At 46.6% G+C, this 16,075-nt stretch overlaps 5 protein-coding genes across 5 annotated transcripts in view; all 5 read left to right on the forward strand.

Moving 5' to 3' along the window:
- The first annotated feature begins 378 nt into the window (after positions 1-378).
- Positions 379-1,424, forward strand: LOC134099622 (claudin-8-like). The gene has a single exon (XM_062552562.1). It carries the CDS (start codon positions 514-516, stop codon positions 1,204-1,206), a length of 693 nt encoding a protein of 230 aa, XP_062408546.1. The 5' UTR covers positions 379-513; the 3' UTR covers positions 1,207-1,424.
- A 1,301-nt stretch (positions 1,425-2,725) lies between these two features.
- cldn8.2 (claudin 8.2) lies at positions 2,726-4,449 on the forward strand. The gene has a single exon (XM_062552934.1). It carries the CDS (start codon positions 2,859-2,861, stop codon positions 3,789-3,791), a length of 933 nt encoding a protein of 310 aa, XP_062408918.1. The 5' UTR covers positions 2,726-2,858; the 3' UTR covers positions 3,792-4,449.
- Positions 4,450-6,534: 2,085 nt separating this feature from the next.
- On the forward strand, positions 6,535-9,158 carry cldn8.1 (claudin 8.1). Its single transcript, XM_062552857.1, has one exon. The coding sequence runs from the start codon at positions 7,021-7,023 to the stop codon at positions 7,906-7,908; it is 888 nt and encodes a 295-aa protein (XP_062408841.1). The 5' UTR covers positions 6,535-7,020; the 3' UTR covers positions 7,909-9,158.
- Positions 9,159-10,386: 1,228 nt separating this feature from the next.
- Positions 10,387-12,771, forward strand: LOC134099991 (claudin-8-like). The gene has a single exon (XM_062553039.1). The coding sequence runs from the start codon at positions 10,560-10,562 to the stop codon at positions 11,760-11,762; it is 1,203 nt and encodes a 400-aa protein (XP_062409023.1). The 5' UTR covers positions 10,387-10,559; the 3' UTR covers positions 11,763-12,771.
- Positions 12,772-14,095: 1,324 nt separating this feature from the next.
- LOC134099460 (glutamate receptor ionotropic, kainate 1) overlaps positions 14,096-16,075 on the forward strand; it is a 29,880-nt gene continuing 27,900 nt past the window's right edge. Inside the window, exon 1 of the mRNA XM_062552336.1 lies at positions 14,096-14,169. Within this exon, the coding sequence (XP_062408320.1) occupies positions 14,097-14,169 (73 nt within the window). The 5' untranslated portion in view covers position 14,096. The remainder of the gene's footprint in view (positions 14,170-16,075) is intronic.

Genomic DNA, 16,075 nt, shown 5'->3' on the forward strand with positions numbered 1-16,075 from the left:
GTCCAGGAGGCTAAAGTGACAGAAGTCAAGTTAAAGTGACATGGTACTTTTGGATGCAGAGATGTATTAATAAGGTTAATAATACTAGTATGAGTGAAATAAACATGTTAGTCAACATGTATTTCTGAAACTACCAGCTGAAGATATGGTAGATGGGCAGATTATGTGAAGCTCATTTTATTGTGTCTTGAGCCATACCGAAACTTCATGTTGAAGTTACTGTAGGTGGAATGGTGAAACTATTTTCTGTTACTGTCAAAGGTTTTGCTTGATGAAAAAAGATAAAATGGTGGCATTGTAGAACCAGTGATCTTAACCACTCCTCTTGTACCTCTATCAGATGTGAGTTAAAGACAGTAAGGTGAAGGTGAAGCACTGAGAGCATTCTTGCAGTTTCAGCCACACCACTGCTTTCCTGGCGAATGGAATACATGAGTCTACACATTCTCTTGTGTGTACAAATCTGAAATCATCTGAGATTTATTTGTGCACCCTGGAGTGTGTTGGACCACCATGAGGGGCAAGCTGGAGATACTGGCCATGGTGTTCGGCATGCTCGGCCTGGTTGGCGTGGCGACCAGCACCGGCCTGCCCATGTGGCGGGTCACGGCCTTCATCGGCTCCAACATCATCGTCATGGAGACGATGTGGGAGGGCCTGTGGATGGCGTGCTACCGGCACGCCGACATCCGGATGCAGTGCAAGGTCTACGACTCGCTGCTCGTCCTCAAGCCGGACATCCAGGCGGCCCGCGGCCTGATGTGCGCCGCCCTCGTCCTCGCCTGCGTCGCCCTCCTGGTCTCCGCCTTCGCCCTGCGCTGCACCAACTGGTGCCGCGACGACGCGCGGGGCAAAAACGTCACGCTTGCCGCAGGAGGCTGCCTCTACCTGCTGTCCTGCCTGGCCGCGCTCGTGCCCGTCAGCTGGAGCGCTCACACCATCATTCGGGACTTCTACGACCAGCGGGTGCCGGAGTCGCAGAAGCGGGAGCTGGGACAGGCGCTGTACGTGGGCTGGGTGGCGGCGGCGGCGCAGCTGGTGGCCGGCGCCCTGCTGCTGGCCCGCTACGCCCGCCGCAGCAGGAAAGAGGACACTGAGTACGCCCACGCTCCGCCAACGGAGAACGAGGACGAGGCAGAGGCGGTAGTGGTGGTGAAACCAGAGAGGCAAGCGTCAACTCTTTACCGCGAGAGCGAATATGTTTGAACAGGCAGGAGGGAGGGAGACAATGCCAGAGATAGTCAAATTTCACCATTCTTATTGTTAATAAGTTCAAACATTTACAATATTTTGCTGTTTTTCTTATTGTCACCAATAAGTATTTATTGCTCTCTGTTTACTGTATGCAAAACTTTTCATTAAAAGCACTTTAAGGAAGCCTCTCTTTATGCTTGTTTGTTATTGTCAGATCTAATAAATCACTTTCATTTGCGGAATCATAATGTTGACTGAATTGTCATTTATTGCTATTTAATAAACATGTTACATGACTTACTTTAACCAATAAAAGGTTGGTTAATGTAACTTGTGTGACACTGTAATAATGACTGCAATGACTTAGTAAGAGGAAGAGGACAATCTAGCACGTCAGTTTTCAGTACTTGTATTCAATTTATTCGGTCGTAAAAAGGTTTCTTTTTCATTAGATGTAATGAAAATATTTTCCATTGTGCGCTACAAAAAAATGTTTGATGAAAATACAGGAACTGAAACTGTTATCTGTTTCTGCCTGTGGCATGCAAAAGATAATCTCCTCCCCCAACACATCCCTATGACCTCAACTCTTTTTCACACACACGCACACGCACACGCACACACACACACACACACACACACACACACACACACAGAAACACAAACATGTATACACACACACACACAGAAACACAAACATACCACAAACTGCGCAGCATCAGTCCAGCCACCATGACATAATAGAACCACAGCTATCTGATAAGGCCTGTTTCTTTTCTCAGAGTGGCTCAGATGTCTCTCTTTTACACTTGGCCCAGGATCCTTTTACACTGGAGACCGACAGATAAAGACACGCCAGCCGTTCTCACCCAGGCCAGGGTGAGAGGAAGGGCAGGCCCGCAGTGTCATGTGTTGGCACGTGGGGGAGATGAGAGACAAAATAGTGTGGATGGGTCACCATTAACAGATAGTTAACTGTCATTACTACAGAGCACTTCAAGTTTCATGTAATGTATTTTGTTTACTATTAAAGGGTGCTACAGTTTTAGGTTAACTTTAAGTAATTTGTACACATGAAACAATCATTTGAATGGTATAAAACAAAGGTAGAAAAGCATAACAGTATAGGCTGAATTTGAACATCTGTTTTGGTATGTGGAAAAGTATTTAAGGCAGTTTCTTTCACTAATGGGCAGCAAAAGAACATTTTACTTTCCCTTACTTGAGAACCATCCTGGATTATATCGCTGTATCGATTTTGTATATTGTTTATAAATTATGCTATTTGATGAAGAACTCATTCACTTTACAATAAGGATCATTCATTAACCTTGAAGGCACATCCGGCCACCAAGATTCCCTGAAACACACCAATGACAACAGCAGTTTTCACCTCTGCTTTTTTTAAGGAGAGCCAGTATCACCAGTTTCTCTGTCCAGGGTGAATCAGATGCGCGAAAGGCAACCAAACCAGTCTGATGGCATTTCATCATTAACATATTTTCTTGGGGTGTAAAAACCCTCGACCCATTCCTCTGCGCTCATTTTCACTCAAGCTGCGGAGAGAGACACGTATAGAGAGAGAGGCGGTCAGAGGACGGCAGAGACTGGACACTCTTCCCCGCTGATCTTGACTGGTCTGTCCCCCTAAAACCCCAGCCGTCATGGCTTACTCGGCCCCTGGGTCCTACGTGGACAAGACCTACATGGACCGTTCATACGGGAAGTCGTACGGAGACAGCGCCTACACGGGTCAGTACGACGACAAAGCCGGCAAGTCGATGACCGAGACGATCTACGAGCAGCAGCTGGCGGTAGAGAGGAAGAGGCGTCGGGACGCGATGTGCTGCGACGTGGTGGCGCTGGTCATCGGCTTCATCGGTCTGATCGGCGTGGCGGCCGTCACGGGCCTGCCCATGTGGAAGGTGACCGCCTTCATCGAGGAGAACATCATCGTCATGGAGACCCGCTGGGAGGGCCTGTGGATGAACTGCTACCGGCAGGCCAACATCCGCATGCAGTGCAAGGTGTACGACTCGCTGCTGTTCCTCCCGCCCGACCTGCAGGCGGCCAGGGGCCTCATGTGCGCCTCGGTGGCGCTGTCCACGTTCGCCTTCGTGGTGTCGGCCGTGGGCATGCGCTGCACCAAGCTGGTGGACACGCGTCCGCGCACCAAGCACATCGTGCTGGTGGCCGGCGGCTGCCTCTACCTCATGGGCTGCGTCACCACCATCATCCCCGTCTCCTGGACGGGCCACGTCATCATCCAGGACTTCTACAACCCGCTGCTGATCGACGCGCAGCGCCGCGAGCTCGGCGAGGCGCTCTACATCGGCTGGGTGACCTCGGCGCTGCTCTTCTCCGCCGGCGTCATCCTCCTGTGCCGCCACGCGCCCCGCGCCAACGAGGAGGAGGACCCCACCCAGGTGATCTACCGGGCCGGCTCAGCGTACGGCAACAACTACCAGCCGTACTCCTACCAACCGTACTCCTACCAGCCGCCCGGATACTACCAGCCGAACTACGGTGCCCCCCAGCCTAACTACGCCGCTCCTCCGCCCGGATCTATGGTGTACACACCTGTGCAGTACACCTGAGAGGGGAGCGTGACGGACTGTGACTGTGTGGAGAGTGACTGTAACAGGGTGTCTGATGAGAGTGACAAGTGGCTCCTTATGCCTGAATGCAGTAAGGCTATAGGCTGCAGTAAAAGGAGCATAGAAATGGCATTAAAACAAGTACTGGACTTGGTTAAGACCCAGTTCTCCCCAGTGTTGCTTTGCATGTGTAGTAATTTAACATATCTCAGTGAGACAGTAAGCATTGCATTTTTTTTAATCATCGTCCATGTCTCTGAGCTTTGTTGTTTCCTGTTGTGATTTTACAGTACGTCAGTTAGGCCTTCTTAGTAAGTCTGTTGCTGAGATTGTCTGCTGAAGGGTCATATAGTCACTTAGGCTTCCTTTAAGTCAATTAACTGTGTGAGTGTGTGAGTTATGACATGATGGTGTTTGGAGTAATTAAGTTGTTAAATAGCTGCTGTTAAATGTTTCTTAAGTAAACATTTGTTTACTCTGACTACCCCTCCTTCACCGTGAGGACCTGATGCACTGTATGATAATTGTGACCTACTTTGTGTGTTCTGTAAATAGTTTGGATTGTACGTTTTGCATTTATTTGAGAACTGTACTGTATATAATACACTGGTCCAAGTGGATGTCGAATCAACATAAAGTGACCAGACTTGAAAACAAACATGAGTGTTTCAGTGTGATGATGTGAGACATACCTGAGGCAGCACCCCCTCACCTGATTACAAGCTGAACCGGTTTGACCTGTTTGTGGCCATTTTGTTGTCATACTCTGTGAGTGAAAACAAGGCCATTGCTTGAGCATTGTCACTGGAAAGGTACAAGAAATGGCCCAACCGGTAGTCACACCTGTTTCAGGAAGTTTGTCCACGTACAGCACTAGGGCAGACGACAAATAGCTTACAGTGAATGTTTTATTTCATGACAAAGCATTCCCAGTGAACCGATGCGTGTAACAAAGGCTCATTATGTTACAAGCTATTAGTTACTAGGTGCAGAGACTTCGGATCATATATCTGTGTATCTTATATTGGTGAGGAATGTGGGCAGTACACCAGGGAAGACAAAGACACAGACAAAACTATTCAGTTCTTAGTAGATTCCAAGAATCAACTGTGTGTTGTATTCCTCAATAACACGATAAAACAAAACTGTGTTGTTACAAACGTGATGGGCCTTTAAGGCATTGAGTATTAATAATACTGTAGCTGGAGTATTGCTCTTTTAGAAAAAGAAGAAGGACACCACCAGAATCATTTGAACCGTATTCAAACCAAAACAACTGCACACTAAGCTATGGTACCCATTGATATCCTTGTGTCAAAAATATTGGCAATGTTTCCTCTGCTTGAAAAGGACCACTTTAACAATTATAATGTATTTTTAAAAATATTTTTTCTAAACGAATGGTTGTTTAATTTTGTTTAAACTAGACAAATTAGGCAATGTTACCTGGAGGTAACCCCGTACCATAGAGCAGCGCCCCCCCCCCACACACACACACATTCTATATCCTGACTTGACTCACACACCCCCGCCACCTGACCTGACACATTAAAAAATAGCACCAGGTATTTAAGGATCTTTGGTAACACATTCTATTGACGTATTCCACGCATCATCGTTTAATAAGCCGCCTTTTTATTTATTTATTTTTCAAAAAAAATGAAAGCGTAGCCTACAATAGAGTTTACAAATGATGAAACATTTACTGACACGGGACATCACTGTGGGTTATCCAAATAAACCCACATGTCAGACTTGTGTTGGTTTTTCTCAGACACCCAAGGTCAGCTCTAAATGTGTGTATATATGGTGGTCATTTCATTTCATTCAGAGTTCCTAGGAAGAACTGGTGACACAAGTCATTATCATTATTATCATAACATTTAGACAGAAGTGAGTAATAACACAGTCACGTCACTGCAGATCCTGTTTTTTCACCCCTGCCCTTCAAACAGTCTGCGTCTGCCATGGCTACAGAAGCTCTTAATTGATGCTAATTCTATGAATGTGTTATAATGTGTGTGTGTGTGTGTGTGTGTGTGTGTGTGTGTGTGTGTGTGTGTGTGTGAATGGGAAGTTGGCCCATTTGTAGTGATGTCACATATGCACTGTATTTGACTGCTTCCTTCACTGGACCTGCGGGTGGAAATTTGCCAATAGTGCACTATTAGGAGTTATTGGCTCTGGGTCATCTCGATTGTGTGAACATCAGTTCTGATACACGCATGGTTCAGCTAATTCATGGTTAGGTTCATTCACTCGCATTTAAAATCATGTATTTCTTTTATCCAAGTGTAAATATGTGTGTTCTTTTATCACAATCTCATGTGACCCCTTGATCAATTAGTTAGTTGGCCAAAGTGTGAACATCCCAGTTCTCCCAAGGATTGGTGGCTCAGCTTTAACAACACTGGCACCTATGTTCTCTCTCTGTTTGCTTTATCTTCCATTTCAGTGGCGCTGGATCCTCCCAACAGGTAACGTGTGAAAGAAAATGGAGACTTCTGAATAAACAATGATGTGGCTTAGCTCAACTCCCAGGATTGGTCTACAAAGAGTGAGCAGAGAGACACACAGAGAGAGAGAGAGAGAGCGAGAGAGAGAGAGAGCAAGAAACAGAATGAGAGAGGTCTAAGGGGATTCAATTTCATAGCAACAGACCACAGATCCCTCCCCTTCCCATTTACTCCCCATAGTCAGGCCAGAGCCTGAGCCTGTGTGGGAGAAGGAGGAGGCTTTTCGGGAGCAGGTGTATACAGTATGTGTCAGTCTACTCCTCCACAGGGATGCAAAACCTCTCCACAGGGAAGTCGCCGCCTCACTGCCTCAGACACGGCACACAGTTTCCCACAGCCGCCACATAGACCATACACACACTCACACACACACACACACACACAGGCCAACAACTACCCAAAGGAGCAACAAACCAGAGCCAGCCAGAGAAGAAAGGAGTAAGGACCACCTGCCTGCCTCAACATTCAGAGGAATACACGCTGGGACGAGGAGAGGAGAGGAGAATAAGAAAGACCTGGAGTAGATGTTTAGTCTCTGAGTCTCACGCCAGAGGCCAGGACAACTACAGAGCTCAGGGCTGCTGAGCTTTTTCCTAGGACAAGACTGCTGAGAACGCTGTGAGTAAGAGAGGGGGCTAGAGAGGAGCTGAGGGACGAGAGGAGAAGCGAGAGAGAGAGAGAGAGAGAGAGAGAGAGAGAGAGAGAGAGACAGGATGCCCAACGCGGCGCTGGAGGTGGCGGCCCTGTGCCTGACGCTCATCGGCCTCATCGGCTGCGCGGCCAGCACGGGCATGCCGCAGTGGCGCGTGACGGCCTTCATCGGCGAGAACATCATCGTCATGGAGACGCGCTACGAGGGCCTGTGGATGAACTGCTACCGGCAGGCGGACATCCGCATGCAGTGCAAGGTGTACGACTCGCTGCTGGCGCTGCCGCCCGACCTGCAGGCGGCCAGGGGCCTCATGTGCTGCGCGGTGGCGCTGGGCGGCCTGGGCCTGCTGGTCAGCATCGTGGGCATGCAGTGCACGGGCTGCATCCGCGACAACGACGGCGCCAAGCGCATGGTGCTGATCGTCGCCGGCTGCATGGTGCTGGGCGCGTGCGTCTGCTGCATCGTCCCCGTCTCCTGGACGGGCCACGTCATCATCCGCGACTTCTACAACCCGCTGCTGATCGACGCGCAGCGCCGCGAGCTCGGCGAGGCGCTCTACATCGGCTGGGTGTCCGCCGCCTTCCTGTTCGCCGGCGGCTGCGTCTTCGTGTGCTGCAGCATCCCGCGCGACGACGAGTACGAGGAGCGGCAGAGGGCGTACCGCAAGGCCTCCGCCGCGTACACGCCCTACGTGTCCTACACGCCGCAGCCGCTGCTGCCCGCGCCCGAGCCCCGGCCGCAGACCATGTACAGCTACCCGTCCCGCCAGCCGTCCCTGCAGTACTCCCAGCAGCCCTCCAGGCAGCCGTCTTTCCAGCAGTCCTTCCAGCATTCCATCCCGCAGTCCCTGCCGCCGTCCATGCCGCCGTCCATGCCCCCGTCCAGGCACCCGTCTATGCATCAGCCCTACAGACACCCGTCGATCCACAGCAAAGTGGCCTATCTGTAGACGTCACCAGCACCAGCCTACAGACCTCAGCAGAGCCTGGAACATGGAACCATAGCTGTCTCTGGACTGGGTCTGTTCTTTGTCAACACATTTCAGCTTAAATAAGGAAGTAATGACTTTTCTCTGACCGTGGAAGAGATTTTTTATTCTTCATGATTTACTTTTACATTTCACTGTAGACACAGTCCTAGATGATGAGAGAAGCATTGAGGATTGTGTCATAACCTGATTCTCTGCTTAGAATATCAGCAACTATTGGTAGGTATAAAATTCCAAGACAAAATCTAACATGGTTTTTGGCAAGTTGACAATCAATTGCCTGTTAATGCACACGTTTAACATAATTTCCTGAATGACGATCTCCATTTTGTGTGCAAGTGTGCAAAAAGCCACTGATATTTGATATGGCATTGAATTTTGAAGAGTACAGTATACTTTTCTGCAGTTTAAATTCTTAACATTCTTTATATTAAAACATTTACATTTGAATTGACACATGTTGTCATTACAAAAAATGTATAACATCTTGTTAGTAATTCAAATTGTATTTGTTAGCATAGCAGGCAGGGAGAATGTGGTGACTTGGCAAGTCTTTGTTTTCCTCCTCTCTGTCTTCAGTGTTGTTTACAGGAGTGTCATGGTGATCTGTGTGCCCTGCGGCCTCAGTATCTGTTGAGGGCAAGCCTGGATTACTAGAGTACTATTCTACAGCAAAGTGAATGAAGGGGTGTTAATGTCAATGTATAGCCTCGGTTGATATGTTTTATAATGTGGGACGTGGGTGTCAATTGATTCATGTCTTTTATGTCTTCAAAAGAGTTGTTGTCTACAGCAGGACTCATTTATCTAGTACTTCCTTGTAGAAACAGGACCTGAGGCAACATCCTAGTCAATGGTTACTTAACGAAGGACAGGCCATAATGGGAGAGAAAAACATTGGTATGAGTAGTCTGACCGTTTAGGTAAAAAGAAAGGCGCACTGACTGGCTAAAGGTCTAACATAATAACAGGTTGCGTATGTAAGAATAAACCCTGAGTTAGTGACAGTTGAGCGATCAAACAGGCAAACTGGACACTCCCATTTACACAGCTATTTGTTTAAAGATTACTAACAGTGGTAATACTGGAAGACTGACTTGAAAAACAGTTTAACATGAAGTTTGTATAAAGATTTTTTTGTAACTGGACCACAGATTAATAATGAATGTATGTATAACTGTATGGAAAATAAAGTTTCACCCATGATTTTACTTATCAAGCTGTTTATCACTTACAACTGTCAGGAGTATTTTGACAGCCATTTATTTAGCTGTAATAAAGAACAAGTTTGGCTTTCCACCTCCCATTTGAAACAAAAGACAAGTGTAAGCCAATAACAAACAAATAGGTGTCAGTTGTACTCTTGAAGTATCAACAAACACTGAAAGCTTTTATCTTGTTTACATTTCATATTGGATTGGAAGCAATCCAAAGTCAGTTCTACATCAGTATGAATATCCTCCATCAGAACTGTCATAATACTGTAAATTAAACAATTCAATCAGGGAAAATCCTTTGTTAAGGAACTCTACCTCACCCTAGTGGTGACACAGAGTGCCACATCAAGGAAATTATTTACCTCTGTTGACTTTGTGTGTTTGAACAATAGACCTTTGAAGTTCGCCTACAAAAAAGCTACCATCTTTGCCCAAATAAGGAGATCCGGTATCTTGAGATTTTTTCTATGGGAAAATAACATGGGGATTTTCAATTATCGCACCTGTTAAACTCACCTGGGGATGATGACATTGGAAATGCAGACGTTTTTCGCTAGACAGTTTTGTCCACTGCCGTCTAGTGGATACTGTGATCTCCGGTAGGTGAAGACGGCACACTTTGATCTTTGCTACCCCAGAGCTAACTTACAATGCAACTTGCCATAGGCAGTTAGCTTCAATTAACTCCCGGATCTCCTTATATGGGCAAAGATGGCAGCTTTGGATCCTTTTTGTAGGCGAACTTCAGAGGTCTATGGTAATATTGCACATTCAAATACAGACTCTTAAGGCTAACGCTCACTGGGACAACATTCATGTATTTGGATTTGACTCGCAAGAGGGACATTTCCAAACTTTGGTATTAATGCACTTCAGATGCTACCAGTAGGCTTTGCTCTGTTAAAAGTAGTGGGGCTTTAAACTTTGCTGTCACTTGATACGCTGTTGGTATTTTGTTACCGCATTTGTGTGAATCGTAAACCCTCCCAGTGATTAAACAGCGCTAGTATCAGAGACGTGATGTTGTGGTAGTCCGGAGCCAAGAGGCCTGAGCCAGCATGGCCCGAGGAACAGTAAACACACCATCAGCAGAGGCCCAGTTGACCCCCATCCCTCTGGACCAATCGCGGCCGCCCGCGGCTGCTCTCCCATAACAGACCCAGAGTGCCACTCTCGTTCTCACGAACAAATGACTTCACATCTCACCTGAGAGAGAGCGAGAGAGCGAGAGAGAGAGAGCGAGAGAGAGAGCTGGGTGGAGAAGTGCTGCTCACCACGGGGCTCCAGTGTAGCACTAATGCTCTTATTCTGGGACCGCTTCCAACACTTCCATCTGGGGGCCGCTCTGGAAGCTAAGCACAGGGCCATTCTTGCCGCTTTTGCTCCGGTCATTTAATGGTAATTAGTTTGGAGAGGATACTGATATACTTGAGTAGAGGACAGGAGGGAAGAGAAGAGAGAAGGGAGAGAAACAGAGAGAGGGAGCGAAAGAAAAGGGACATACAGTCTGAAGTGCCTTCAGGAGCAACAACGGAAAGGATGGTGCAAGGACCATGTGAGCTCATCGCCATGTGCCTCGGCGTAGTCGGCCTCTTCGGGGCGGCCGCCGTCACCGGAATGCCCATGTGGAAGGTCACGGCCTTCATCGGGGAGAACATCATCGTCATGGAGACGCGCTGGGAGGGCCTGTGGATGAACTGCTACCGGCAGGCCAACATCCGCATGCAGTGCAAGGTGTACGACTCGCTGCTGTTCCTCCCGCCCGACCTGCAGGCGGCCAGGGGCCTCATGTGCTGCGCGGTGGCGCTGTCCGGCGTGGGTCTGCTGCTGGCCCTGGCCGGCCTGCAGTGCTTGTCCTGCCTGCGGGAGCAGCCGCGCGTCAAGAGCATCCTCCTGATGGTGGCGGGCGCCATGCAGATCATGGCGTCCGCCTGCGTCTTCATCCCCGTCTCCTGGACGGGCAACACCATCATCCGCAACTTCTACAACCCGCTGCTGGTGGACGCGCAGCGCCACGAGCTCGGCGAGGCGCTCTACGTCGGCTGGGTGGACGGCGCCGTCCTGTTCGCCTCGGGCCTGGCGTTCCTGTGCCGCTGGCAGGCCTTCGCCGAGCAGGGCTCGTTCGAGGTGTACCACCCCGGCGCCAAGCCCACCCTCACCCGCTTCCACCCGCTCTCCAGCACGGTCAGCTCGGTCGGAAACCATCCGCTGATGATGCACCAGACCAGCTTCCTCCACCCAAATCCGTCAGTCCACAGCATGGCTGTTGCACCTCAAGGAGGATACCCTCAGCCCACCCAGTACCACCCGCAGTTCATGCCCCCCGTGGCACCTCTGGTGTATAACGGAAACGTCATGGCATCGCACCCGTCCTCATATGCATCGCAGGTTGTTGGGGGACACGTGACCCCCATGGAATCGCTCTACCACAGCCAGCACTCGACACCTTACACAGCGAGTCACGGGACGACGCCATACGCTTCCTACAACTCCGCGTCTAGCTACCACCCTGTCCCGCAAAACCCTGTGTTTGTTGGATACAACCATTCCAGGGTGCAGGCTGCCAGCTCCACAACCAGCTCAGGGATGCGAATTTGAAGACATCACGTGGAACATTATGTTACCAAACGACTGACTTTTGAAATACAAAAGCAAGGTCACAAGTTCTTTCCCTCCCGAGCTCCAAAGTACAGTTGACACGTCAAACAGCCACAGGCTTCTAATTGTCTTGAGTTTAAAGCACCTGCATGCAGTGATGATTAAATGTGAGATAGCGTTGCATGTTAATTAAGGTGGGTATGCCAGACAGAACTCTTTGTGCTTTAATTGCACTGTGTGTGTGTGTGTGTGTGTGTGTGTGTGTGTGTGTGTGTGTGTGTGTGTGTGTGTGTGTGTGTGTGTGTGTGTGTCAGTGACAAGACGGCAATCCAAGACTACACCGTTCAGCTTTCACACTGCTAAATTATTACTATGTCTGGGACGCCACGGTTAGAGCAAATCTAGTATCAGGAATTACCCGACAGTAGTAACAGTCAAGTGTCTTCTTATGAGTATGTAATAAAATTTGTGTAGTTCTTTTATATCCACATTTACAAATGATGTCACTAACAAAAGGGGTCGAAGTAACCACCAGCTTGAACATTTTTTTTATCAGTCTAATCAGTGTATTGTTGACCATACAAACAGTAGCCTTACATGCCCCTATCAGATCAGCTTGTTTGCATAAACATTGCGAAACACCACTACTGTTGAAGACAGACCAACACTTTGACCAGTGATGGCAAAGTGAACAAAAACTTACAGTAATGCAACTATGATAAACTAAATGTCAATATGAATGTACATTGTAATTACATTAGTACGCCAATGCACTGCAATGATGTAGCCATTTGTATCCACTTTGATATGCGTAATGAGTAAAACCTAAGCCTTTCATAAGTGTTGTTGTTTTTTTATGCTCAGTGTTGCTCGTTTGTGTTCATATTTAAATAGAATAGATATGCAAGAACTTATTTTCACCAGGAGATGGAAACAGAGAGCCCTGGGCCCTGGAGGCTCCTGAAGTGTCTTTTTGCTGCACTATTAATAAAGTTATTGAGTGGTCCAACCTGAAGAGCAAAATTAAGAAATTATTAGCATAATTTTACTAGATCCATGCATGCACTATGCAACATCTGAATTTTGTTGATCCTCTATCCAACAAACTTGCATGTGCGCCTATTAACTTTTTACTCCGGTCTCCAACCACTCTCACTCGGCTTCTCACTTAAAACACCACACAGTAGCCTACAGAACTGGCTCTTCATCATCATCATAATCCTTTACATAATACCATGCAAATCCACAGTCAGCCATTAAACAACCAATCTTTCTCATCCATTAATAATTTCCTGGATCACTCCCCCAGCGTAAAGTAACGTTGCAAATAATAACGTTGCCAGTGTCACTAACATCCGTTACCACTAAGTTACCCAACCTGGGACCTCGGGACGATGATCCATTTTTGTATGTAGCCTTTACATCTGTGAATGATTTTTGATCGAGAAATGGAGCTTATTTGTTCAAATAAACTATTGTTTTCAGTGGAATCCATATTAGATAAGAAGGAGTTATGCTGTGAAGCTATGGTCGTTCTGCATTTCAGAAGCCTGCACAAGCACTAAGAAGTCGAGAATTGATCTGGGACACACATCTGGAGAAAGGAATCAGAGTCGGACAAGTCTTCAGCTGCATCTTCTAAAGACTTTTCTCCAACCAAATGGATTCCTAATGTGGGTGGCCTTATTGTAATGTGGGTTAAAGGGCAAGAGGGGAAAGTAATTGGTTATCTCTCTATCAGACAGTGGTAAATAAAACTGTTGGGGAGGTAGTTTAATCTTTCAGTGAGCGTCAGTGCCCGTTGCGGAGATTAGATCTGCGTTTCTATCAGGACTAGGGCAAAGATTTAATCATTCCTCGGTGTACCAAAGCAAAGACGTTGTCGAGGTCGACTGTTGCCAGATTTGAAGTTAATCTTCCGAACGTATCCATGTTTGCGGATCAGCGGCTTGCCCGTGCCCTCATTTGAGTACGCGCACGGAGAAGGACGCGCTCGTCTACCCGAGGTTCACCGACCCGAGTTTCTGCCCAGTTCGAGTCTGCCCAGGAGGAATGTATAATGGATGTACGAATGGACAACTTGAGATGGGGACAGCTCGACTTCTTCGGATGTTTGGTGTAGTAGGATATCACAAGGATGTCCTCTGTGATTTGGTCAATTACTAACAGCTTAAGGAGCATCATTGTCACCGGACTGTTTAATGGAGAAGATACCGGTTCGATGCCAATTGTTCATCCATGACGGATACAGGAATCGTAAAATTGCCAGCATGAATTAAAACTATAAGAATCAATGTTAAAATCGATTCTTCAACGTGTACCATGGCGAAAAGGATGGGACTGTTATTTTCGCTGCTGTACTTGGTGGCAGAGTTTGGTCTGAGTTCGCAGCAAGTCCTTAGAATCGGTAAGTGCTTTTCTAGCACCGTCAATACTGCTTTAGTTTTCAACCTGGTTTAGCAGTTGCTCTGTAAATGTAAAAATTCGTGAAAATTGACAAAGAAGATTTAACTAGTTGCCATGTGGATGGTCAATTATGAAGTTATCCATGATGGCATAAATGTCACATATAGTTTCCCATCTACTAACATAGATGATGATTTTCACTGCAGGTGCATATGGCATGCTCGATTCTCCACTGTTATATGTGGAAATACATATAAAACACAAATCTTAAAAACTTGATAATTGCATGTACAATAAGACATGCAAACTACTATTGTGAGAAAGGGGGGGATAAATGCTGTCCTTGCAACATCAGTTCAAAGTGTGGCTTATGCACATTTAAATAGACTCTCCTCCATCCCAAAGGACATCTAGAAGCGTTGTACTATGAAGGGCCACTAGGTCAATTTGACTCATGTAAGTGTTTCTCTGACATGGTTTTTGTTGTTGATTCTCATGGTGTTTAATCACCAGTTTAAACCATTATGGCGTATGACTAGGTTTATTAAGGAAGATCAGAGACAGTTCATTATATAGTCAGTGTCCTCTTAAAAATCAGATATGGATAAAGGACTTAGGAGGTAATTGTGAGGATTTATGTCATAGGTTTAACCATGCTTAGTATGATTCATTATGTGCCATTCTATTTTTGGTGGCTAATTGGTCATGGGTATTTTAAAAGTAACGTGGCCACTACTGAGAGAGTTAAGGTCAGGTAGAGCTAAGCATATTAAATCTCCACCAATTAAATTTGAACTCTGAGCCAGTATTTGACCTTTACATGACTCATAGCCTCAAGGTTTCTTGGGTTTCTCAATTCTGATACATTATAAAAGCCAAAACAGGAAGCAAAAAAGAGTCAGCTCTGTGTCCACCACACCTCTCCTCAGACATCAAGCCTCCCACTTTTATGAGGTTTCTTTGATAATAGCTGTCACCAAGAAACAGTGACGTTGTTGTTGTGCTGTTGTTTTTCCTGTTTGTTTTCCAGGGTTTGAGACAGCTTTCTGAAAACTAGTGAAAGGTGTACATGCAAACAAGCAATTATCAGCTCTGAAAGAGAGAAGCTTCTGTGTGGGCTTTCATCTTAGCCACTCTTACTTTATCTGGAAACCCAGGCAGTAGTACATCGCATAATTGGACAAATATTCATGATGGACTCTGAAATATCAAATACTTTTCTGTTCATTAATAATGACATCTGTTCATTAGACGGGGAAAAACTCCTATCAACATCTGTTTGCTGACATATGTGATGTTGGATCCCATATTCTGATGGCACAGCTAAGCTATCTGTAGACATTTAATTTAATTTTGTCATATCAATTTCATAATTAATCAACCTTTTTATCATCCTATCTCAGAGGAAGCTACACACATGATCCTTACTTTATCTGCTTCGGTTGGTTTAAGGTCTCCCCAGTGGCTGTATTGGTTGTAGCAGCAAACGTAAATCAATTTGGTAGGTCCTAATCACCGATTGCTGTGGTGGTGGCTCGATAGGACAGGAGGCTGAAATTGGAGTCCATATATCTGATGATCTGGAAGTAGACCCGACAAAAGCACCAATCAATTGCCCATTACATGGCCGTGTGTTTTGGTTTGAGTAGGTCATTAGATTGAGTTGAATAAAGGAAGCTGCAACTTCAGGCTGCTGTGGTGTAGGATTGAGTTTACCCCAGCAGCTCAGTGCTATATGAAATAAAGCTTCTTTGCATCAGTTAAAGATAGCATTGTAAATAGTGCCACGGGTCTTGCCCCTGGTTGAACACCATGTTTGGATAAGAGGTTTCATGAAACATGCTCCCCACATATCAAGACTGACGGGTACCTGTAGAATATTGCCTGTGTGGGGTTACTAGGTTGAT

The sequence above is a fragment of the Sardina pilchardus genome, chromosome 13 (genome assembly GCF_963854185.1).
Source record: "Sardina pilchardus chromosome 13, fSarPil1.1, whole genome shotgun sequence".
NCBI classification, from domain to species: domain Eukaryota; kingdom Metazoa; phylum Chordata; class Actinopteri; order Clupeiformes; family Clupeidae; genus Sardina; species Sardina pilchardus.

Coding starts and splice junctions, on each gene's coding strand:
- LOC134099991 (XM_062553039.1), top strand. CDS start 10,560: ATGGTAATTAGTTTGGAGAGGATACTGATATACTTGAGTAGAGGACAG.
- LOC134099622 (XM_062552562.1), top strand. CDS start 514: ATGAGGGGCAAGCTGGAGATACTGGCCATGGTGTTCGGCATGCTCGGC.
- cldn8.2 (XM_062552934.1), top strand. CDS start 2,859: ATGGCTTACTCGGCCCCTGGGTCCTACGTGGACAAGACCTACATGGAC.
- cldn8.1 (XM_062552857.1), top strand. CDS start 7,021: ATGCCCAACGCGGCGCTGGAGGTGGCGGCCCTGTGCCTGACGCTCATC.